The sequence below is a fragment of the Myotis myotis genome, unplaced genomic scaffold (genome assembly GCF_014108235.1).
Source record: "Myotis myotis isolate mMyoMyo1 unplaced genomic scaffold, mMyoMyo1.p scaffold_m19_p_58, whole genome shotgun sequence".
Classification (NCBI taxonomy): domain Eukaryota; kingdom Metazoa; phylum Chordata; class Mammalia; order Chiroptera; family Vespertilionidae; genus Myotis; species Myotis myotis.
The window spans coordinates 22,272-46,749 of record NW_023416366.1 but is presented as its reverse complement, the minus strand read 5'-3'; the positions used below and the strand labels follow the sequence as shown (position 1 = coordinate 46,749).

The 24,478-nt window shown below is 42.6% G+C and overlaps 2 protein-coding genes across 9 annotated transcripts in view; both read left to right on the top strand.

Annotated features, from left to right (window-relative positions):
- LOC118657513 (putative protein ZNF720) overlaps window positions 1–2,977 on the top strand; it is a 47,940-nt gene extending 44,963 nt beyond the window's left edge. The window contains exon 7 of the mRNA XM_036311586.1: window positions 2,954–2,977. Within this exon, the coding sequence (XP_036167479.1) occupies window positions 2,954–2,968 (15 nt within the window). The 3' untranslated portion in view covers window positions 2,969–2,977. The remainder of the gene's footprint in view (window positions 1–2,953) is intronic.
- Window position 2,978: 1 nt separating this feature from the next.
- LOC118657512 (zinc finger protein 501-like) overlaps window positions 2,979–24,478 on the top strand; it is a 42,310-nt gene continuing 20,810 nt past the window's right edge. The window contains exons 1-5 of one of the 8 annotated variants that reach the window (XM_036311572.1): window positions 2,979–3,116; window positions 6,235–6,361; window positions 6,993–7,082; window positions 9,298–9,371; window positions 10,333–11,810. In XM_036311572.1, coding sequence (XP_036167465.1) covers window positions 3,102–3,116; window positions 6,235–6,361; window positions 6,993–7,082; window positions 9,298–9,371; window positions 10,333–11,529 — 1,503 coding nt within the window. In that variant the 5' untranslated portion in view covers window positions 2,979–3,101 and the 3' untranslated portion in view covers window positions 11,530–11,810. Of the gene's footprint in view, window positions 3,117–6,234; window positions 6,362–6,845; window positions 7,115–7,141; window positions 9,261–9,297; window positions 10,000–10,332; window positions 11,811–24,478 lie in introns of those variants that run through there. The other 7 variants (XM_036311579.1, XM_036311578.1, XM_036311580.1 and 4 more) reach the window with 7 other exon arrangements.

The window sequence follows — 24,478 nt, the reverse complement described above, 5'->3', positions numbered from 1 at the left end:
GAACACAGGAAAGGACAGCGGAGAGAAACAAAGGAAAGAGAGCGACCTAAACGGATTGAGAAACAGAAGTGGAGGAGGAAGGGAACCCCGTTCTGGGTGAGTGGGAAACTGATGGATGTGGGTGATTACGTTGTGATGTGATGACTTGTGGCTTTATGACCTATTTAATTTAATATTTGTGTTTCAGTTATACAGATGCAAACGAGAATTGCACAAGTCTAGTTTATAAGGCTTTTTCATTTTATGTTATAAAATGATTATTTGCGTCAGCAGATAGCTTTCATTTGCAGCCCTTATTCAGCCAGAGGGGAGAGTCTTGTCTCAGTCAGTCCTGGGTCTCTTCCCATTTCCTGGGTTGGGATTAGCAAGGTGAACTGGGACAGAATGACCAAGTCTATCACCACATGATGTTTTTTCAAGGAGTATTAAAAGTGTTGGTCTTTTATAGTAAGTGTGTATTCAGTTAAATAAAAGATTGGGTTAACTCAAATTTGTGATTTAATGATTAATTGTTTGAAAATTATAAAGTTATCAAAAATAAATCCAACCAGATCAGTATAGAGAACAGATTAATGGTTGCACTGGGTTAGGGATGGGAGTTGTCAGGAGGGGTGACAAGTTAAGGATCTGGTTTGTGGTCCCTGATTTAAACAAACCTACCTGTGTGATAAAATTTCATAGATATATACACACACACACACTTACACACCGACCCACGTAAATTTACCATGTAAGGGTTCAGTTGGGTCTCTCAAAAATATGTTGAAATCGTATCCACTGCCTTGGGATATTACTCTATTTAAAGAAAGAATCCTTAAAAAAAATAATCAAGTTAAATTAAAGACATTAACAGTGGGCCCTCCTCCAGTATTCCTGTTGTCCTTATTAACACGGGAAATCTGGTCACAGAGATATGCATAGAGGGAAAAGGTATTAATTTTTTATTTCCAAAAACAATGTTAATGAGAAATAATGACTTGGGACTATAGATTTGCTTCTCTGCAGTTAAAAGCATAAATTTCTATATGAAGATTTAGAACTGCTTTAAGGTTTTATTATAGTCAATCTGCTGTGTTTCAGGAATTTGTTTTTTGTTTCTTTCATAATAATTATGTTTGTTAAACTATAAAATTTAGAGTTTATTTTAATTTAATCATATTTTCTTCCTCAAATTTAAGAATATGACTACTAACCTTATAGATATTTAACTTATGTGTCATAGTAAGTACTTTTAATGTATAAACACGGTATAAATACAGGTTCAGAATTCTCACAATAGAGTCAAACCCATACGAACAAATTTAGAGGAAAGATTAGCGATGCCACAGGCAGAGGAGAGTGGAAATGGGAGTTGCTATTCAGCGATACAGATTTTTCTTTATCAAAGATGAATAAGTTTCAGAGATCCACTGTACAACATTTTGCCCGTTAACACTATTGTATTGTACACTTAAAATTTCATTAAGCCTGGCCAGTGTTGCTTAGTAGTAGAGTGTCGACCTATGAACCAGGAGATCGTGGTTCAATTCCGGGATAGAGCACATGCCCAGGTTGCCGGCTCGATCCCCAGTATCGGCCTACGGGAGGGGGTCTCTCTTATCATTGATGTTTCTATCTCTTTCTTCCTGTCCCTTCCTCTCTGAAATCAATAAAAATATATATTAAAATATTGAGACGGTAGATCTCATGTGAAGTGTTCTTACATTAACAAGAGCAAAGATTAAAATGTGTTTGGGGGTACAGTTAGGGAAAGTGAACATGAATGTGATGCAATCTCAAGTCTTGACAGGCTTCTAGAGTATGCTCCTTTACTTCATTTGCAAATACAGCTGTGATGGAAACCCTTTTCTACCCCTTGTCTCTTAGGGATTGAGGCTCCATTCACCTGTGGACAGGGGATTGGGGAGATTGTCCTGTTATACCACGTAATCCATGGGAGGGGTGTGGGCAAAGAACTGGGGGCTTAGTGGCATTTTGGAAGGTTTTTGAGGGCAGGATTCTTGCAGAACCCTGTTGTCACCAAGTTTTCTCTTCTCCCCTGTTGCATCTGCACAGTAGCTACAGGCCTGGCCAAACCCATTCCAGGACAACCCCATCTCTAGGGATCCACCCTGGGAGGCTGCCCTCTAGAACAGCGGTTCTCCACCTTCTGGCCCTTTAAATACAGTTCCTCATGTTGTGACCCAACCATAAAATTATTTTCGTTGCTACTTCATAACTGTAATGTTGCTACTGTTACGAATCATCCTGTAAATATCTGATATGCAGGATGGTCTTAGGCAACCCCTGTGAAAGGGTCGTTCGACCGCCAAAGGGGTCGCGACCCACAGGTTGAGAACCGCTGCTGTGGAAGTTCCTGCCCCAACCCCTCACACTATGCACAGCACTCAGGTGTGTTGGGTCTAGTCGTATCTCCAGCCCAGTGCTACCTACAGCAGGTCACCTCCACCAGAGCACTAAGTAAAGATGCTATTTCATGGGCCTCACTGCAGCTCTACAGAATCATAACTTTTTAGAGTGAAACCTTGATCCCCACGGTTCTGTGTGCACGTTAAAGCTGCAGAAGAAATGCTTCGCTAGGTGGTCCCCTCCCATTCGACCACTTGACGAGTTGTAAGAAATAACACTGCCTGTGCCTCCCCCTCAGAGTTGAACAGCCGGTCTGGGTAGAACATCGTGGTCATTTTAGTGTGGTGCTCCAGGTGATTCAAAAGTGTGGCCAGGGTTTAGCAGAAGGGCTCCCTGCCCCAGTGCATTTGTGAGAGTTGACAATGGGCTTTGGTCCAGGGTCCTCTCTTGGGTTTGGGAGGAACAGAAGTGCAGCCCACTTTCTCATTGCTGGGTTGGAATTTGGGCGTGTCTGTTGGAGGGGAGAGCAAGAGAAGACAGGAGAGAAAAATGGTTTGGTCTTCATGTAGCATCTCATTGTTTCTTATTCTCTTCTGTGTCAAAGGGCAGAGGAGTGTGAAATTTTTCATCATTCAAGTCCTTCTGCCTGTGAGTGTGGTGGAAGCACGGCATATCCTCAAGATGCAGGTGTGATTGGTCAACATAAAGTCGCCTGAGAAAACAGCCCAGAGCAGGAGGAGGAAGAGGACAGTATGGCTGCTTCTCAGGTAAGCGCTCTGTCTTGGCTCAGTTCTGTGTCTGCTTTTCCTTCCAAAGTTCATGTATTTAGATGGTGCAGACCTTTGTTTCTCTATTTCTGATGATCCTGCAACATGAATCTTCTTTTCAACTGCTTACTTTTTTTTCTTGTGATTGTGACTGTCGCTTGGGGTTATGGGTTCCCCAAGATAGAAATCAAGAGGAACCTCTAGAGATATATCTTGGGAAATTTTCTTAGGCTTATGCCCGATCATAAGGGAGACAACACAGAAGAAAGGAAGGGCCTCTGAGCTGCTGAGAGGCTGGCGCTGCTTGGCGGCCCTGACAAGCTTGGGACACATAGGAGGGTGGTTTGAAAAAGGCCTGCTGGTGGAGATTTCCATTTCAGGGTGCAGTTACTTCCTTTTCCATCGGGGTTGTCTGGTTGTTAGCACCTGCGCTGTGGGGGAGAGATGGCAGCGTAGTCACTAGAGCCACCTGAAGAAGGTCATGTAGCAGTCAGCCTTCATCAACTGCTCATGTGGGTCAGCAGTTTCAACATCTGCAAGGAAGCAGGCCTTTAGGAGGGAGATAAAGTCAGCTACCTCTGCGTTTTGTCCACAGCTTTCTGTCTATTGTGTCCATCCAAGTCCCCCATAGGAATCTCACCATAAATTGATGACCATTGTGTGGGAGGAAGATACTTTCTTCTACTTTCAAGGTTCTCCCAGCTGGCCTAATCAGAAAGGGGATATGTATGGGAGCTGCACACACATCACAGAGTCAGAGACCCCACATGCAAGAGAGGTTCAGAGATTGACAATGAAATTTAGCATATAAGACATTCTGAGCCTGGGATGAGGTAATGCACCTTGGGACTTTAGAATATTGTTGCCAGGAAATCACATTTCAGGAAATACTAGTTTCCTTACCATCTAGGTAGGTCAAATGTCATGTTTGGTTTAACATATATCAGAGGTCAGGCTCATCATTTAAATTCTTCTAGGTAGTTCCGGTGGAGAGCAGAAGTTTCTCTTGAACCCAAATTTCTTGATGCCTTCAGCTCAACATACCATTGAAGCACATCTTAGGGTGCCTTGTTCTGAACCCCTATCTTCAACTTTTCAAAATATTTTCTTTGCCACAGTTCAACATGGGAAGGCATTGTTATCCGAGCTCCCATTGAGATGGCTTTTGCAGAAGGGACATGTAGGTTTTACATTTTGTATGTGTGCAACATCTGCTGTGCAGAACAGGATTGAGACAAAGCACCTTTAACCAGGATGGCCTTAGTGGCCCGGATTAGATCAGAAAGTTCTGAAAAAGAAAACTCGTTAGCAGAGACTTGCTCTCTACATTGGCATGGAAGTCTTACTTTTTAAATGCACTGTGAGATTTATAACGTACAGGAGGTATTTGTGGAATGAATTTTGTATGAAATGGGTGTTAGTGATGATGTGTCCTTCTGTCACCTGATGTCACTTACTTTGCAACTGATTTTCATTTGGTAGAAGTGTTTTCTGCCCAATTCCTGAACTATAGAGTTAAATTTTTTTTTAAATAAGGGTGTCAAAAGTTTTTTGAGATTTATGCATAAACAATCACTTTTCTTCTGGAAACTTTGATGGCTTTTCAGTTTTGCTTTATTTGTAGGTTGCTTTGTTGTTGTAGTTCACTGGAGATACTTGCTTTGCCCTAGACCTGTAAATTCTTATTGTATTTCACCGACTTATCGCAGATACACTCTTCCTTATCAGTGCTTTGTATTTTCAAAAATGTTTACAAGCATCATAGTAATGGATGTTCTAGTGTGTTAAAATTATAAAATACAGATCAGCATCAAAGATAAATTTCATCAGAAAAATAAAAGGCTAAGAAATAATAGTACTAATATTTTTTATCATGGTGTGTTTACCTCCCTTTTGTGTTCATAGAATACAAAGACAGTCATTCACAAAGATTTGTGACATTGATACATTGACATTAATGTTGATTTTATTGCAGGGTAATTTTATTGACATGAACATTTTATTTTGTGTCACATTTAATTTGTACATTGTTTCCATTTTTATGTCTGCCCCTTTACAGAAAATGTTAACATTATTTGACCTTTTCTTATTTCTTACCTTCTTATTTCTATTCTTTACAGTTACAACAGCTGTGTATATTCATGAGGGTTGTGTCTGTGTACTGGTCTGTGGTCTTTTTGTCAAATTCGAGGTAAAGTTTGGAATAACACCCAGGCTCTACTGTTTTATGGATCTTTTACAAAATATTTTCATAAAAAAGAATGAATAGTCATGGCTCACTTGGTTGAGCGTTGACCCATGCACTGAGAAATTACTGGTTCCATTCCCTGTAGGGCACATGCCCAGGTTCAGTGCTCAGTCCTTGGTAGTGGGTGTGCAGGAGTCCACTCATTAGTGTTTCTATCCCATCGATATTTCTGTTTCTTTGTCCTTCCCCCCTTCTCTCTCTCTAAAAATCAATAAAAAACATTAAAAAAATGAACAAGAATGTTATTGTTCTTTGAATACTTTTGAGATTTATTAATTATTTATATATAAATAACTGTTAAAACAACTGTGGTTGATAGGCGTACTATTCTGTGACACCTGTAAATTCCATAAAATTGTTCAGTCAAAATCTTGTGTATGAATTTTTTTCCTGTGTTTTCTTCTGTAGTATCCAAAGATACGGCACATGTATCAGCACGTTGGTATCCATTGTTACAAGTGAGCTGGTTAAACAGATAGAAATTCAGGCCCCCCCGGAACTCATTAAAATTTTACAAGTACTACACTGTGCTCACTCCGAATGACTTCTCCAGCTAAGAAATATGTACAGTTGATCCTCTATGATTCAAACATAGCGCTCAAAAATGGATATGCCTGTGTTGATGCCTGTATTTTTAAAATTTATCTTTCAGAAAAGTAAAACTTCTACTGTGGTTTTGTGGATCATATGCCATCTTCCTTTCTAAAAATACATTAGAGAATATTAATGTCAAAGTGATGCTGTTGGATAACTCAGGATACTGTCCTAAGTCTCAACCGGTTCTATTATCTTTTCATTTTGGGTGGCTTCATGACCTCTTCCCATGGTCAATTGATTAATGCTTTTCTTTTAATTTCCTTTTAATTTCAGGGGCAGTTGACCTTCAGCGATGTGGCCATAGAATTCTCTCAGGAGGAGTGGGCGTGCCTGGACCCAGCTCAGCGGGAACTGTACAGGGACGTGATGTTGCAGAACTACAGGAACCTGGTGTTCCTGGGTGAGGACCACGTCCTTCCAGAATTTCTCCTCTACACGCAGGGCGTTGTTGTCTTCATTAGTACAGTGTCTGCTTGTAGCTTCTGCTCTTTTATGATAGAGTTTCAGATCCGTGTTATTAAGGAAAGCAACTGGGGTTTTGCTGGTGTAGAACAAAAAGGCTTCCTGATGTATTTGGAAGTGGAACTCAAGATTTGAAAACTTTAAATGTTGTCTCCAGTATAGTTAAAGGTTCTGTCAGAAAATAATATTTTGGAAAATAATTTTTTATGATATTCTGGTATTCTACAATGTCCTTTCTTCTTACTTGAGCACATAGCTGGATTGGAAATTGGAGATTCTCCATTGAACCCATGCTTCTTTTTTTTGTAAGTTTTTGGTTGTTGTTGTTTTTAATATATTTTTATTTGATTTCAGAGAGGAAGAGAGAGGGAGAGAGAGGTAGAAATATCAATGATGAGAGAGAATCATCGACTGGCTGCCTCTTGCACATCCCTTACTTGGGATCAAGCCTGTATCCCAGGCATGTGCACTTGACCGGAATCAAACCAGGGACCCTTCAGTCCTCAGGCTGACACTCTACCCAATGAGCCAAACTGGCTATGGCCCATGTTCCTTTTTCTAATAAACAGGTGTGTCTAAACCAGACCTACTCACCTTTTTGGAGCACATGAAGGAGCCCTGGGAGTTGAAGGGAAAAAAGACAATACCCATCCAGCCAGGTAGGTGGGAATCAAGGAAACAGCTGAACCAGGTGAGAGGCGGAAGATCAGATATTATATAATGGTTTGGAAACATCTGCTTCAATGGAACTAATTTTTGAGAGGGTCACGTTTATTTCTGTTTCTGTCTTAGAGGGACAGATCCTCTCCAACACTTACTCACCAATATCATCTAAGGATTCTTTTTCTGCTTCCATCACATTTGCAGTGAGAGCCAAAGTCTTCTTGTAACAGTGTAAGGGTGGCATGACCTGGCTACTATTGGATTTCTTGGTGAACTTGGGGAAGTCTGTACATGTTGCTGATGAATTTTATGTTAAACTAGTTTTAAAGTTCTGTTTTCTGCCCCATGTAAGTAATTTGGGAGGGAAGTGGTTGAGATACTGGAATTTGGTTCCCACATCCCAGGAACACTGTGGGTCAGTGTCCAAGTTGTCTTATTCTTCCTTTTGCTTGATGAAGTCTTTTTCTGATGTTTCTATTGTATATTTCAATTCAGGCACTAACTATTCTTCAGCTCCCTATATCTGTTTGGTTCTTTCTTATACTTTCTGTCTGCTTGCATTTTTATTATTGTCATGCCTAATTTTGATGGCAATAATTAGTTCTGTATGTTTTTCCAATTGAGCCCTTTTAAGGTGTTCTTTTTTCTCTCATATCTTTGTCAGGTAATTAACATATGTTCATTATCTTAGGGCCAACTTACGGAGATTTATTTTGTTCCTCTGGTTGGATTGTTTCTCTGGTTCTTCATTTCTGTTTCTTGTGATCTTTTGTTGTGATCCCATTCTTTATAAACTTGCTTTGTATAGGAGAACAAAAATAACTATCAGCTGTGGTAGGTTTTTAAAGGCCTGTCACACCTATTCTGGAAAGTGTAATTGGTGTGTGGGTGTGTATGTGTGTGTGTTTAACTCACTTTTAAAAATTTTCTATTGTAGTTGCCAATATAATATTAGTTTCAGGTGTACGCCCCAATAATTAGACATTACATAGTTTCTGTGCTGGAGCCACTTAGCCAGAGTTATGGGGGGGTACACTGGGGCCAGATCCTGCTTGTTTGAGACATTGTTGTAAAGACTGAAGCATAAGACAATTTAGGCTGTTTGTATGGAATAGCCACTGGAAACAGCTTTGGTGGTCCCACATGTTGATGGGGTGAGGTGTCAGGAAATCTTCAGGGTGTGGTGAAAAGTGTGAGCCAAATTGATGGAGACTCAGCTGTGGCTCCTGTTTGCCAGCTATGTGGGTGAAAGGCTCAGAAAAGAAACAATGGCTTCTACCAAGACTTATGCCTGGGAGAAAGCTCCTTCTACAGCCCTCATCCTTCAGGTCCAACCTGTATGTCCCTGGTACCATTCAGGCTGCTGCCACAGCACTGGAGCTCACAGGGCATGAATCTGAATAAGTCAGAGCATGAGCCCTTTAAGAGGAATTGCCTAGGACTCCATCAGCTCTCCATCTCATTCAACCACAATCCTTGCTAGTTTTTACAGCCAGAGTAATGGGAACATCTCTTCTTGGCATTGGAACCCGGGGCTAGAGGGCCTTCTGTGGGCTGTGACCCTTCACTCCTCAGATGCAACCTCTGAAGCCGATATGCCACTGGTGATTTTTATCCACCATGTGAGCCCAGTCCATTCTGTGACATTGCACCTCCTACCAGTCTGGATAAGCCTTCTTTATGTCCTTAGTTTTACAACTTCATTCAGTTAGGTTTCAGTCAGTTCTGAGAGATGGTTTTCCTGTAGTCCAGTTGTATTTTTTTTTATGTGGTTGTGGGAGGTTGCCAGTGCCACAGTTACCTACACCTCCATCGAGACCAGAAGCCTGCGTGTGTGAGTTTTGTGTAACTTTCCAGTTTAAAACATATTTTGCTTTTATTTAGAGCCCATGATATTTTCCCATTCCTGTGTCAGAAAGAGTGAGCAGGTATTTTGGGCAAATGTACATTATTTGTTTCCGTCTTTGATATGACTTTTTTATTTTGTGCTTTCTGGTGGGTATTGTGGTCTTTGAACTGGCTTCTGAAGTACTTTAGAAGGTAATTAGATCAGTAATTGTTGGTAAGTTAACATTTCCATGGAGGAAGAAAGTTTTTGTGCTTCCTGTTCTTCTATCTCACTGAAGTCTTCTTACAGGTATTAATTCTGTACATTAAAATTTAAAGAATATTTACCTGCGTGTATTTTCTAATTAATTTGTTATATTTCAGCTATATCTTCTCAAGTTACCCAAGGTTTCTTGTCAAAGTCAGGTGTAGAAGTGTCATTCCAGAAAATGTTACAGGTAAGATATAGCAGATATGGCATTGAGAATTCACACTGAATGAAAATTTTGTAATGTGCAGGGGAATATGAAGAGAAAAAAATCTTGTGAGTCATGATCTTGCCCCAAAGTGGGGCAATTACCCTCTACTTGACAACAGTTACATTGGCAGAACAATGTGTTTCTGTACAAAAAAAACTTTAAAAGTATGTATTCTCTGCTCTGGCTGCAGTGACTCAGTTGGTTGGAGTGTCACCCTGAAATGTTGTGGGTTCAATGCTTGTTGGAACACATGTAGATTTAGGGTTCGATCTCTGGTCCGGGTGTAGGCAGGAGGCAATTGATCGATCTTTCCCTCTCATCAATTTTTTTTATCTCTTTCCGTCCCCCCTTTTCTGTCTCTAAAAATCAATAAACATGTTCTCATGTGAAAACTAAAATAAATAAAAATGTATGTATATTCTCTGAAGTAAAATTTCTAATATTAGAAAAGTCACCTAGTCCATTGTGCAAATAATTTTTGAATGATTTAATGTAGCATTTGATTAAACAGTCAAATATTACTACAAATGAGATATTTTAAAAATGAAGGTACAAAGAGATCAACCAAAGGACTTGTATGCATGCATATAAGCCTAAGCAATGGACACAAGACACTGGGGGGTAGGGGTGGCCGGGGGAAGGTCAAGGGGGGAAAAAAAGAAGATATATATACTACTCTTTGTAATATTTTAAGCAATAAAACAAAATTTAAAAAATAATGAAGGTACAATTTATAAATGAATTTGTAAATCCCTTAACCAATTTTGTATTATTGTTTCATGGGAAAATAGTTCTTTTTCCAGAGTTTATAATTTTCATAAATGTGGGAGGATATATATACAACCATCATGGTGTCAAAATAGGTAATTGAGAACAATTGTAAATGTGTAATGATATTAGAGCCCTCACTAAAAGTTTTTCTCTCTTAAATTATTATCAGAGTACATATAATGAAGAGAGAAGTCACCAATGCAATGAATCTCAGAAAAACTTTAACCAAGGGTCAAATTCTAATAACCATCAAAGAGCTCAGCTTCCACAGAACAAGTATAAATTGCCTAAAGTCTTTGAAAAAAACTCAAATATTTTTATACCTCAGGGTATTCATACTGTAGAGAAAACAGAAAGTTTTAGTGAATGTGCCAAGTCTTCCAACCAATCGTCAAATCTTACTGAACATAAAAGTACTCATATTGAGGAGGAGTCTCTCCCATGTAATCACTACGTGAAAGTGTTTAGTCAGTCTTCTAAGTTAAATATACATAAGGAAATCCATACTGCAGAGAAGCCTTACAAATGCAAAGAATGTGATAAAGCCTTTAAGTGGCAGGCAAATGTTATTTTACATCAGAGAATTCATACTGGAGAAAAGCCTTATAAATGTAGAGAATGTGGCAAAGCTTTTATCCAGAGCTCATATCTTACTCGACATCAGATAATTCATTCTGGAGAGAAGCCTTATAAATGTACTGAATGTGGCAAAGCTTTTAGCCACTGTTCAAACCTTAGCCATCATCAGAGAATTCATACTGGACTAAAGCCTTATAAATGTAGAGAATGTGGTAAAACCTTTATCCGGAGCTCAAGTCTTACTCGGCATCAGATTATTCATTCTGGAGAGAAGCCTTATAAATGCAGAGAATGTGGCAAAACTTTTATCCAGAGCTCACATCTTACTCGACATCAGATAATTCATTCTGGAGAGAAGCCTTATAAATGTACTGAATGTGGCAAAGCTTTTAGCCACTGTTCAAACCTTACCGATCATCAGAGAATTCATACTGGAGAGAAGCCGTATAAATGTAGAGAATGTGGTAAAACCTTTATCCGGAGGTCAAATCTTACTCAACATCAGAAAATTCATTCTGGAGAGAAGCCTTATACATGTAGAGAATGTGGTAAAGCCTTTAACCAGGGCTCACAACTTGCTAAACATCAGAAAATTCATTCTGGAGAGAAGCCATTTAAATGTGAAGAATGTGGCAAAACCTTTACCCGGGGCTCACATCTTACTCAACATCAGAATATTCATTCTGGAGAGAAACCCTATAAATGTACAGAATGTGGCAAAGTCTTTAGCTGGTATTCAGCCTTTTCCAAACATCAGAGAAATCACTCAGGACACAAACTCTTATAAATGTGCAGATGTCAAAATGCCTTCACATCATATTTAAACATTTATAGCATCAGAGGACTCAACTAGAGAGAAGCCTTAGAAACAAAGAATGTGGCAAAGCCTTTACTCATTGCTCAAATCTTACCAAATATATGAGAATGCATACCTGAGAGAAGCTTTACAAATGTGAAGAGTATGACAAAGCCTTTAACCTTGCTATTGCTGTACTCAATATTGGGAAATTTATAGCAAATAGAAGCTATATAATAAAAGCCTAGGCAACGCTTACAGCAGAAAAACCAGAATGACTGGCTACTATGATGTTCACTGACCACCAGGGGGCCAATGCTCAACATAGGAGCTGCTCCTTGGTGGTCAGTGCGCTCCCACAGGGGGAGCGCTGCTCAGCCAGAAGTCGGGATCACGGCTGATGAGCACAGTGGCAGTGGCAGGAGCCTCTCCTGCCTCCATGGCAGTGCTAAGGAGCAGCAAGGGAAGTGGTAAAGAGCAGCGAGCAGGCAGGCGGTAGCTGCAAGGGGTCCCAGACTGCAAGAGGGATGTCCTGCTGTTGGCTTAGGCCTGTTCCCCACAGGGAGCGTGCCTAAGCCAGCAGGTGGACATCCCCTGAGGGGTTCCGGGCTGTGAGAGGGCACTGGCCAGGCTTAGGGGACTCCCCCACTCCAGTGCACAAATTCTGTGCACCGGGCCACTAGTATAAATATAAAGAATATGGAAAAACTTCCAACCATTGCCCAAACCTCACTGAATATCATACCAGAGAGAAACCTTACAATGGAGAGAATTTGATAACACCTTTACCCAGTGTTGAAACCTTAGTCAGTATCACATAATTTATGCTTTACTGAAAGAATACAAATATAAACAATCTGGCAAAACCTTTAACCATTGCTCAAGCTCCAATTTACTTTAGAGCAATGGTTGCCAAGTTTTCAGACCTCATGTACCACCAGTGGTCTGCAGACCACCAGTTGGCGACCACTGCTGCAAAGGTTTCCTTAAACCAGTGGTCGCCAACCTTTCAGACCTCATGAACCACCAGTGGTCTGTGGACCACCGGTTCGCGACGGTTGCTTTAAAAATTTATAGTGGAGAGATGCCATACAAATATAAAAAGTTCAGCAGATTGTTTTCAGCATTTACTGGTACATCTTAACTGCCACATGAGTATTTTTACTGGAGAAAAACTTAAAATGTTAAAGAATATGCAAACCCTATACATGGACCTACAATCTTTCTGCATATCAGAGAATGCATACTCGTGAGAAATTCTACTTTTGTAATAAATGATAAAAAATCTTTCCTCAAAATACATACAGTGGGGCCTTGACTTACGAATGTCCCGGCTAACGAGTTTTTTGAGATACCAGCTGTCTCTGCCGATTTTTTGCATTAAGTTGATAATTTGAGTTAACGAGCTCCTTAACGAGCTTGGTCTCCGAACGAATTAAACTCATAAGTCAAGGCCCCACTGTATTTCAGAAAACCCCACAGCATTTGTACTTGAAAGTAGTAAGTCAGTAACACTTTTCAAATATGAGTTTAAATCAGAATACATATTTTAAAGACTCTAGTATGGAAAGTTACATGATTTTTTAGTATAAATCAAAATACCGCCCTAACTGGTTTGGCTCAGTAGATAGAACGCCAGCCTGTGGACTCAAGGGTCCCAGGTTTGATTCCGGTCAAGGGCATGTACCTTGGTTATGGGCACATCCCCAGTAGGGAGTGTGCAGGAGGCAGCTGATTGATGTTTCTCTCTCATCCATCTTTCTAACTCTCTATCCCTCTCCCTTCCTCTCTGTAAAAAAATCAATAAAATATATTGAGATCAAAATAAATCAGAATACCAAGGGGATGAATATTAGGACAAATGTAATTGTCTCCACTGAATCCTTTTTTATTGCAACAGTTATTTGTGGCTTTTTTAAACAAAAGTATTCATGTGATTTCTCTCTCAATTCATTTCATGATCTTTGAATGCTTGTAATGTCTATTTCAACCCAAGACAATACATGTGCTATGAAATACTTTGTTTAGACAATGTGTGGACTTAATATGTTCATTAATAAAGATGAAGTAATTGAAATATGTTAACAGTGATGTGTAATGAATGAGGTGTTGACTTGCCATCAGTCTTAATGTTTCCCGCCTTATTCACCATTGTGGGTAACAATTTGTAATGCAGTGGAGTGACATTTACTCACAGGCCTTAAACCTTAAATAATGTGTAAAGAGTTTACCCATAATTTATTTTTTTATTCATTGTACCTGCTGGGACATTATGATGGTTACAAAAAAATATGTAGTGAGAGTATTGTTGTGGGTTTATATAAAAGTCTGTGGTGTTTCAGCATTATCATTTATTTTGTGTAGTTAAAGAACGGAACTCCCATGAATCTCTAGTGCATACAGACACAACTTACAGTGTCACAAGTGAATGTAAGTTTTGATATGATTTCTCCAGCAGTCCTTGTGAACAGTAGTCTTTTGTGCACCCCAGGGCCTTCAATTTGTATGCCCCTTAGGTAAGGTTTCTGAAGAGCTAGCCAAACGTTGCTGATTTTGCTGCTGCTGTTGCTTCACCACTCACCGCCCTCTGCCGCCAGTCACCAGTCCTGCCCTGCCACCACCCTCACCTCCCCCCCCCCATTTGCTGTGGTTCCCCGTTCGCGATTCTGCAATTGGAGCCTGCAGGGTGGGGGTGGGGGGAAGGACCGAGAGGTGGTAAATGTATCTCTTGGCAACTGGTCGAGTAGTCATTCCAGTCATTATGCTTATGATTCCTGGCCTTTTATTATATAGGATTCCTGTGACTTCCTCAATTCCTTATCCCCCAACATGTAGACTTCATTTCCTTGTTCACTTTCGTGTACCCTTGCACCCTGTATAGTACATTCAGCCCTCAGTTACTTTAACTATCTTGTACCTTGCAGTCCTTTTTTTAAAAAAATATATTTTATTGATTTTTTACAGAGAGGAAGGGAAAGGGATAGAGAGTTAGAAACATTGATCGGCTGCCTCTTGCACACCCCCCACCGGGGATGTGCCCGCAACCAATTCTTGACTGGAATAGAACCTGGGACCCTTCAGTCCTCAGGCCGACGCTCTATCCACTGAGCCAAACCAGTCAGGGCTGCTGTCCTTTTGAATGGTGAATTGTGTGACTCAAATGCATGTTCAAAGCCTGAAATTCAGTACCTGTACCTGTGGGAATAGGGTCTTTGCAGATGTAATCAAGTTAAAATGAGGTCAGACTGGACTAGAATGAGAACTAACACAATGTCTGGGGTTCCTCAAAGAAAAGGTAAGTTGGACCCACAGATACAAAGAACACCTTTGATGATGAAAGCAGATAGAGTGATGAAGGTATAGGCCACAGAGAGCCAAAGGTGCTGACATCCACAGGGCAGAAGCAAGGGTTAAGACTTAATCCCTCTAGACTTCTAGGTAGATAGAGCATGACACTGCCCACAATGTGATTTTAGACCTTTTGCCTCCAGGACTGTCAAAAATATTTTTCTACAGTCTTAAGCTCTGGGGAATTGGTGCAGATCCTAGCACCTTCTCTTCTCCTGCACTCTGGGACCCCTGGAACCCAGACTCTGCAGCTCCAGTTTATCCTATGCCCTTTTTTCTATAGCTCTTTCCTCTCTGCTGCTGCATTCAGCCACACACTGTCACTTGTCCACACACATTAAGTTTCCCACCATAGTCTTTGACCTAAAGTGGCAATGCTCACTGCACTTTCAAAGTTCTGAACATTGGAAGCCATTTGCACGTGCATTGTTGTAGTGTAGGCGGGATCATGGATGAGGGAAATAGCCACCCTGTTAGGCACCCAAAGGACTGTAGTTACTACTGTGTATCCATACATGAGCATGTTATTGAGATCTGCTCACTCATGGGACCTGTTAATGTTTTTTTTTATAAACCTGAGTACACCCATGTGAGCTTCTGTCATGGCATGTTTCATTTTGAGTATGTATGAATGTGATTATGAGTATGTGGTGTGGGCAGGAGTGTGAGTGCGTGATAGAATATGAGTGAGGATATGCATTTTTGCATTTTAATGTGTGATGAATCTTTGTACAAGTGTGTTGGTGTGCTATGTATATTTGTTTATGTACAGAGCATGAGTTGTCTACTGGCTCATTTCTTCTTTCTTTCTGATAAAATGTCTTTCAAAATCGTTGGCTTTGGTACCATCTGGAACTTTTACTTTGTCAGATAGAAAGTTACACACTCCAATTCTATTCCATATTCTTTAGGTTGTTAGGACATACTCTTTTATGTAGCAAAACTTGAACTTCTCTACTGTAAGTATTAAGAAATTTTAAATTATATAAGTTTCTGCATAATAAGTACATAACATTTAATTCACAGTCATCTTAATTTTTTTTTAATAATTGAAGTCAAAGTACATTGTGTCTTGGTCTCACCACTGAGCTATGATGTGGCTGCTTTAAATTAGCGCTCAGGTTCCTGAGAGATGTGTGAATAAACACCTGAATGTTGTGAAAATCTAGGATTTACATTTTTGTGATAATTGCAGGGCATTTTGTATTTTTTTTTTATTGCTTAAAGTATTACAAAGGGTATTACATATGTCTCCTTCCCCCCCCCCCCCGTCCTTGACAATCCCCTGGCCTACCCTACCCCCCAGTGTCTTATGTCCATTGGTTATGCTTATATGCATGCATATAAGTCCTTTGGTTGATCTCTTACCCCACTTCTATCCCCCTACCCTCCCCGGCCTTCCCGCTGCAGTTTGACAGTCTGTTTGAGGCAGGACTGCCTCTGTATCTATTTTTGTTCATAAGTTTATAATGGTCTTTATTATCCATGAACGAGTGAGATCATGTGGTATTTTTCCTTCATTGACTGGCTTATTTCACTTAGCATAATGCTCTCCAGTTCCATCCATGCCGTTGCAAATGGTAAGAGTTCCTTCTTTTTTACAGCAGCGTAGTATTCCATCGTGTAGATGTACCACAGTTTTCTAATCCATTCATCTACTGATGGGCACTTAGGCTGTTTCCAGATCTTAGCTATGGTGAATTGTGCTGCTATGAACATATGGGTGCAAATATCCTTTCTGATTGGTGTTTCTGGTTTCTTGGGATATATTCCTAGAAGTGGGATCACAGGGTCAAATGGGAGTTCCATTTTTAGTTTTTTGAGGAAACTCCATACTGTCTTCCATAGTGGCTGCACCAGTCTGCATTCTCACCAGCAGTGCACGAGTGTTCGTTTTTCTTCACATCCTCTCCAGCACTTGTCGTTTGTTGATTTGTTGATGATAGCCATTCTGACAGGTGTGAGATGGTACCTCATTGTTGTTTTGATTTGCATCTCTCGGATGATTAGTGACTTTGAGCATGTTTTCATATGTCTCTTGGCTTTCTGAATGTCCTCTTTTGAAAGGTGTCTATTTAGGTCCTTTGCCCATTTTTTGATTGGATTGTTTATCTTCCTTTTGTTAAGTTGTATGAGTTCCCTATACATTTTGGAGATTAGGCCCTTATCAGATATGACATTGGCAAATATGTTTTCCCATGCAGTGGGCTTTCTTGTTGTTTTGTTGATGGTTTCTTTTGCTGTGCAGAAGCTTTTTATTTTGATGAAGTCCCATTTATTCATTTTCTCTTTAGTTTCAATTGCCCTAGGAGCTGTATCATTGAAGAAATTGCTTTGGCATATGTCTCAGATTTTGTTGCCTTTGGGTTCTTCTAGAATTTTTATGGTTTCCCATTGTACATTTAAGTCCTTTATCCATTTTGAGTTTATTTTTGTGTATGGTGTAAGTTGGTGGTCTAGTTTCATTTTCTTGCATGTATCTGTCCAATTTTCCCAACACCATTTATTGAAGAGACTATCTTGACTCCATTGTATTTTCTTGCCTCCTTTGTCAAATATTAATTGAGCATATTGGTTCGGGCCGATTTCTGGGCTCTCTATTCCATTGATCTATATGTCTATTCTTGTGCCAGTACCAGGCAGTTTTGAGAACAGTGGCTTTGTAATATAGCTTGATATCTGGTATTGAGATCCCACCTATTTTGTTCTTTCTCAGGATCGCTGCAGCTATTCGGGGTCTTTTTTTATTCCAAATGAATTTTTGGAGAGTTCCTTCTAGATCTGTGAAGTATGCTGTTGGTATTTTAATGGAAAGTGCATTGAATTTATAGATTGCTTTGGGTAGTATGGACATTTTGATGATGTTGATTCTACCAATCCATGAACACGGTATGTTCTTCCATCTGTTTATGTCTTCCTCTCTCTCTTTTTTCAACATCCTGTAGTTTTCTGAGTAGAGGTCTTTTACCTCTTTAGTTAAGTTTATTCCTAGGTAGCTTAATTTTTTTTGGTGAGATGGTAAATGGGATTTTTTTTTTAGTCTCTCTTTCTGAAAGTTCACTATTGGTGTATAGAAATGCCTTAGATATCTTGGGTTTAATTTTGTATCCTGCTACATTGCCAAATTCATGTATTAAGTCTAGTAGTTTTTCGATGGAGACTTTAGGGTTTTGTATGTATAATATCATGTCATCTGCAAATAAGGACAGTTTTACTTCCTCTTTTTCCAATTTGGATGCCTTTTATTTCTTCTTCTTGTCTAATTGCAATGGCTAATACTTCCAGTACTATGTTGAACAGGAGTGGTGAGAGTGGGCATCCCTGTCTTGTTTCTGTTCTTAGGGGAAATGGTGTTAGTTTTTGTCCATTGAGTATGAGGTTGGCTGTGGGTTCGTCATATATAGATTTTATTATGTTGAGGTATGATCCTTCTACTCCCACCTTGCTGAGAGTTTTTATCAAAAATGGGTGTTGGATTTTGTTGAATGCTTTTTCTGCATCAATTGATATGACTATGTGGTTTTTTCTTTCAATTTGTTTATGTGATGTATCACGTTTATTGATTTGTGGATATTGTACCATCCTTGCATCCCTGGGATAAATCCTCCTTGGTCATGGTGTATGATCTTTCTGATGTACTGCTGAATCTGATTTGCTAAGATTTTGTTGAGGATTTTGGCATCTATGTTCATGGGGGATATTGGCCTGTAATTCTCTTTCATTGTGTTGTCTTTACCTGGTTTTGGTATTAGGGTGATGCTGGCTTCATAAAATGAGCTTGGAAGTGTTCCTTCCTCTTGAATTTTTTGTAGTAGTCTGAGGAGGATAGGTTTTAGTTCTTCCTTGAATGTTTGGTAAAACTCCCCGGTGAAGCCATCTGGTCCTGGGCTTTTTTTGCTGGAAGCTTTTTCATGACTCCTTAAATTTCTTCCACAGTTATTGGCCTATTGAGATATTTAGATTCTTTCTGATTGAGTTTTGGAATGTTGTATTTTTCTAGGAATTTGTCCATTTCCTCCAGGTTGTCTAGTTTGTTGGAGTAGAGTTGTCCATAGTATTTTCTAACAATCATTTGTATTTCTGTGGGGTCTGTTGTTATTTCGCCTCTATCATTTATGATGTTGTTTATTTGGGTCCTCTCTCTTTGCTTCTTGGTGAGCCTGGCTAGAGGTTTGTCAATCTTGTTTATTCTTTCAAAGAACCAGCTCTTGGTTTCATTGATTTTCTGTATTGTTTTTTTGGTCTCTATGTCATTTATTTCTGCTCTAATCTTTATTATCTCCTTCCTTCTGCTCACTCTGGGGTTTTCTTGTTGCTCTCTTTCTAATTCTTTAGATGTTGAGTTAGATGATTTACTACCATTTTATCTTGTTTTTTTGAGATAGGCCTGTAGAGCTATAAACTTCCCTCTCAGGACTGCTTTCATTGTGTCCTATAGGTTTTGGATTGTTGTGTTTTCATTGTCATTAGTTTCCAGGATGTTTTTAATTTCTTCTTTGATCTCATTGGTAACCCAATCAATCCTATCTAATAAAAGAGAAACATGGTAATTAGCTGTACCTCCGCACCATTCCCATTGCCTAATCAGGGCGATATGCAAATTAACTGCCAGCCAAGATGGCGGCTGGCAGCAAGGCAGCTTGAAGCGAACATGAGGCTTGCTTGCTTCAGTGACGGAGGAATCCAGTGTTCCCTGCCTGCCGCTGTTGGCCTCTGAGCTTGCAGTTTGAAACATTGTTACAAATATAGAAGCTAAACAAAACCCCAGAAAACTGCTTTCAGCCGGCCGGGATCTCAGAGCTGGAGTTGAAACAGTGTTTTGATTATAGAACCCAAACAAACCAGATACCTGCTTTCAGCAGTGGAGGCCTAAGAGCTGGAGCTAAGCCTCAGAGCTAAAGCTGGCCCAGAATAAAAAGAAAAAAAGAAAAAAAGGAGCAGTTGGGAGCTTCAGTCACCTGCCAGCCTGAAAACAGCCCTCAGCCCCTCACTCAGACTGGCCAGGCACCCCAGTGGGGACCCCCACCCTGAAGGGGGTGTGACCAGCTGCAAACAGCCATCATCCCCACACCCAGGTTGGCCAGGCACCCCAGTGGGGACTCCCATCCTGATCCAGGACCACCTTCAGGGCAAACCAGCTGGCCCCCACCCATGCACCAGGCCTCTATCCTATATAGTAAAAGGGTAATATGCCTCCCAGCACCGGGATCAGCGGAGCCGCGAGGCCTCCCGGCACTGGGATCAGCGTGACGGGGGAGGCGCCCAAACCCCCTGATCGCCCTGCGGCTCTGTGTGACAGGGGGCGGGGCCACAACCTCCCTATCCGCCCTGCTCTGTTTGTGACAGGGGAAGGCACCCCAACCTCCTGATCGCCCTGCGGCTCTGTGTGTAACAGGGTGCCGCACCCCATCCCCCTGATCCGCCCTGCTCTGTGTGTGACATGGTGCGGCGCCCCAACCCCCCGCCACTGGCCCTGCTCTGTGTGTGACGGGGTAGAGCCATAACCTCCCCATCGGCCCTGCCCTGAGTGTGACAGGGTGCCTCGCCCCAACCCCCTGATCCGTCCTGCTCTGTGGGTGACGGGGGGAGCTCCTCAACCCCCTGATTGGCCCTGCTCAGTGCGTGACAGGGAGGAGCTCCCAACCCCCTAATGGAGCCTGCTCTGTGCGTGACAGGGTATGGAGTCCCAACCCCCCTGATGGGCCCTGCTCTGTGAGTGACAGGGGCAGCGCCACAACCCCCTGATTGGCCCTGCTCTGTGCGTGGCAGGGGGTGGCGCTGCAACCTCCCCATCGACCCTGCCTTGAGTGTGACAGAGGGCGGTGCCCCAACCATCCAATCGGCCCTACCCTGAGCGTGACTGAGGGTGGCATCGCAACCTCCCGATCCGCCCTGCTCTGTGCATGACGGGGCAGCGCCCCAACTCCCCAATCGGCCCTGCTCTGAGCTCGACCAGGGGCTGCACCTAGGGATTGGGCCTGCCCCCTGCCACCCGAGAGCGGGCCTAAGCCAGCAGGTCGTTATCTCCCGAGGGTCCCAGACTGCAAGAGGGCACAGGCCGGGCTGAGGGACCCCCTTCCCTCCCCCCAGTGCACAAATTTTTGTGCACTGGGCCTCTAGTATTTAATAACATGCTATTCAGCTTCCAAGTGTTTGAGTATGTTGGGTTGTTTTTATTGTAGTTTATTTCTAATATTATGCCATCATGGTCTGAGAAGATGCTTGGTATGATTTCAATCTTCTTGAATTTGGGGAGACTTTGTGACCCAATATGTGGTCTATTTTTGAATACGTCCTATGAGCACTTGAGTAGAATGTATATTCCGTGGCTTTGGGGTGAAGTGTTCTGAAGATGCCAATTAAGTCCATCTGATCTAGTGAGTCATTTAGGATTGCTGTTTCTTTGCTAATTGTTTGTCTAGAGCAGGGGTGGGCAAACTTTTTGACTCGAGGGCCATAATGGGTTCTTAAACTGGACTCAGAAGAAGGAGCTGCGGCCCTGTTTCCTGACATTGCCATGTTAACACTGCTGCTGGTGAAGGAGCGGAGGGGAGAGAAGAGAGCCCTCCACTCTTTCGGCTTCGCGGGCCGGATAGAACAGCTGAACGGGCCGGATTCGGCCCACGGGCCGTAGTTTGCCCACGGCTGGTCTAGAGGACTTATCCAGGGATGTCAGTGGTGTATTAAAGTCCCCTACTATGATTGTATTGTTGTCGATCTCTCCTTTGATATCTTCCAGGAGTTTTTTTATGTATTTGGGTGCTCCTGCATTGGGTGCATATATGTTTATCAGGGTTATATCTTCTTGTTGTATTGATCCCTTTAGTATTATGAAGTGGCCTTCCTTATCTCTTGTTATGGCCTTCACTTTGAGGTCTATTTTGTCCGATATAAGTATTGCTACCCCAGCTTTCTTTTCATTTCCATGTGCCTGAAAGATATTTTTCCATCCCTTCACTTTCAGTCTGTGTGAGTCCCTTCTTCTGAGGTGGGTCTCTTGTAGACAGCAAATGTATGGGTCATGTTTTTTTTATCCATTCAGCCACTCGATGTCTTTTTGTTGGAGCATTTAGTCCGTTTACGTTTAAAGTTAGTATTGAAAGGTACTTGTTTGTAGCCATTTCTTTTTTTGTGTGGCTATTTTCTTTCTGAGCTTTTTATTTCTTCTTTTTATACCAGTCCCTTTAGCATTTCTTGCATTGCTGGCTTGGTGGTGATAAACTCCCTTTTTTTGTCTGTGAAGCTTCTTTGTAGGTGTTAGAGAATGAAATCTGTGGACCTTAACTTGCATCCTGTGAAGTAAAGGAAGGTAAAATGGTAGAGAAAAGAGAAATTCCCCCAGGATTCTAGCTGTAGTCTATAATGAAAAGATCATTCCTATTGCCATATTCCTGGAGGCCATTCTGCCTGTTTTAAGGGACTGACGTCTATCTTCATGGCCAGAGGGTCCTCCATGGTAATACAAGGCATGTGCTACATGGGTTGTGTTAACTATAATCCAATATTCTACGTTTTCTATTAATTCCTACTGGTTCACAAGTAATGTTGATTTTTTTTATGTGTGTAGTGAAAATCAAGTCTAACCATCCTATATAATAAAATTGAAACATGCAAATTAGCCATCCCTGTGGTATGCTCAAGCCATGCCCACCAGCCAATCGGAGTGATATGCAAATTAACCCGACAAAGATGGCGGGCCTGTGGGCAGTGTGCACGTGCACAGGTGCCAAACTGCTGGAGGCAGGCGTCCTGCACCACCCTGCCCCAGCGGGCAGCGCGCACAGAGGCAGAGTGGCCGGGGTTGGGCAGGGCAGGACACCCGGATTCCGCCCAGCTCTGGCCGCTCCAGGCCAGTGCACAGCGTGCAGAGTCAAGTAGCAGCCAGGGTGGGGGCGGGATGCCTGGCTTCCGCCCCTCCCTGGTCATTCTGGGCAGGTGAGCAGCCGCATGCTGGCGTCCCGCCCTGCCCAGGCCACTCTGGGCCTGTGGGCAGCGCATGGGGAGCCTTTGGTCAGGGGAGGTGGGCCAGCGGAGGGCGGCCTGTACTCCCCACATGGCTGCAGTGGTAGCCGTGAGTGTGCCAAGTGGAGCCTGCAGGCTGAGCTGAAGTAGTGCCTGCAGACCATCAGCACAGAGGAGTGGCTGCGCAAGTCCCTCCTCCTGGCCCAGAAGATGTGCAATCAATTGCAGGGACAGCCACCGTGGCAGGCCAGATTAACATCCTCTTGGCTGCGCCACGGGGGTTTGTGGATCTGCGAAGCCACAGGCTTCCGGTGCGTACATCCTCTCCTCCCCCGCTTGCGTGCAAATACCCCCCAGCACGCTGTCACCCTCGTGTGCCTGCAACAGTCGCAGACCAAGGCGCACACACGTTCCCCCCGCACCCTCCCCCCAGCTGCACTTCCATCAACCCCAGCATGCCTAAGTCCCCCACAGGATGTGCACACATCCCCTCCGACACGCTCACGTCCTTTGGAGAGTGGTTACGTGGTCACCAGTTCATGATGGGCAGTGTTTTTCCTGCCTCAGCACCTGCATTAGCCCCACAGATAAAATAAAATCATTGTTTTTAAAACCACGAAGAGACATCTCTTTTGATCATGTATACAAAATATCACCTGAAATCTTTTTAGAGAAGGAGTGAGATGGGACAAAGCTACCACTACCACATCCAGACTTTCCCTTCCTTCCTGGTCTTGGCCACGCACTTTCCTGCCTGCGCCAATATACACAGTCACAAGGCAGTAGTAAGGAGAGGGTATAGCACTTTACAGCTCTGATTAAAAATATCTCTCCAATTAGGAGAGTGTAGTTGGCTCTAGAAAATGGAGTTTAGAAAAGGAAGGAGGTCCCCAGATTGTGTGGTTCAGTGGTTGTGGATCCACTTATGAATCAGGAGGTTTCAGGCTTGATCCCCGGTAGAGGGCTAGGGGGCTTGCAGGAGGCAGCCAATTCATGATTCTCATCATTGATGTTTCTATCTTCCTCTCCCTTTTCTTTTCTTTTATAATATACTAGAGGCCCGGTGCACAAAAATTTGTACACTCTGGGGGGAGGGGGGAGGTCCCTCAGCCCAGCTTGTGCCCTCTCGCATTCTGGGACCCCCTCGGGACATAACGACCTGCTGGCTTAGGCCTGCTCCCGGGTGGCAGATGGCAGGCCAATCCCTAAGTGCAGCCCCTGGTTGGGCTCAGAGCAGGGCTGATTGGGGAGTTGGGGCGCCGCCCCGTCATGCACAGAGCAGGGCGGATCGGGAGGTTGCGATGCCACCCTCAGTCACGCTCAGGGTAGGGCTGATTGGGGGGTTGGGGCACCACCCCCTGTCACACTCAAGGCATGGTCGATGGGGAGGTTGCGGCGCCACCCCCTGTCATGCACAGAGTAGGGCCAGTCAGGGGGTTGGGGCACTGCCCCCTGTCACTCGCAGAGTTGAACCCATCAGGGGGGTTGGGGCTCCGTACCCTGTCACGCACAGAGCAGGGCCCATCAGGGGGTTGAGGAGCTCCCCCCTGTCACTCACAGAGTAGGGCCAATAGAGGAGTTGGGGCACCGCCCCCTGTCACAGAGCAGGGCGGATCAGAGGGTTGAGGCG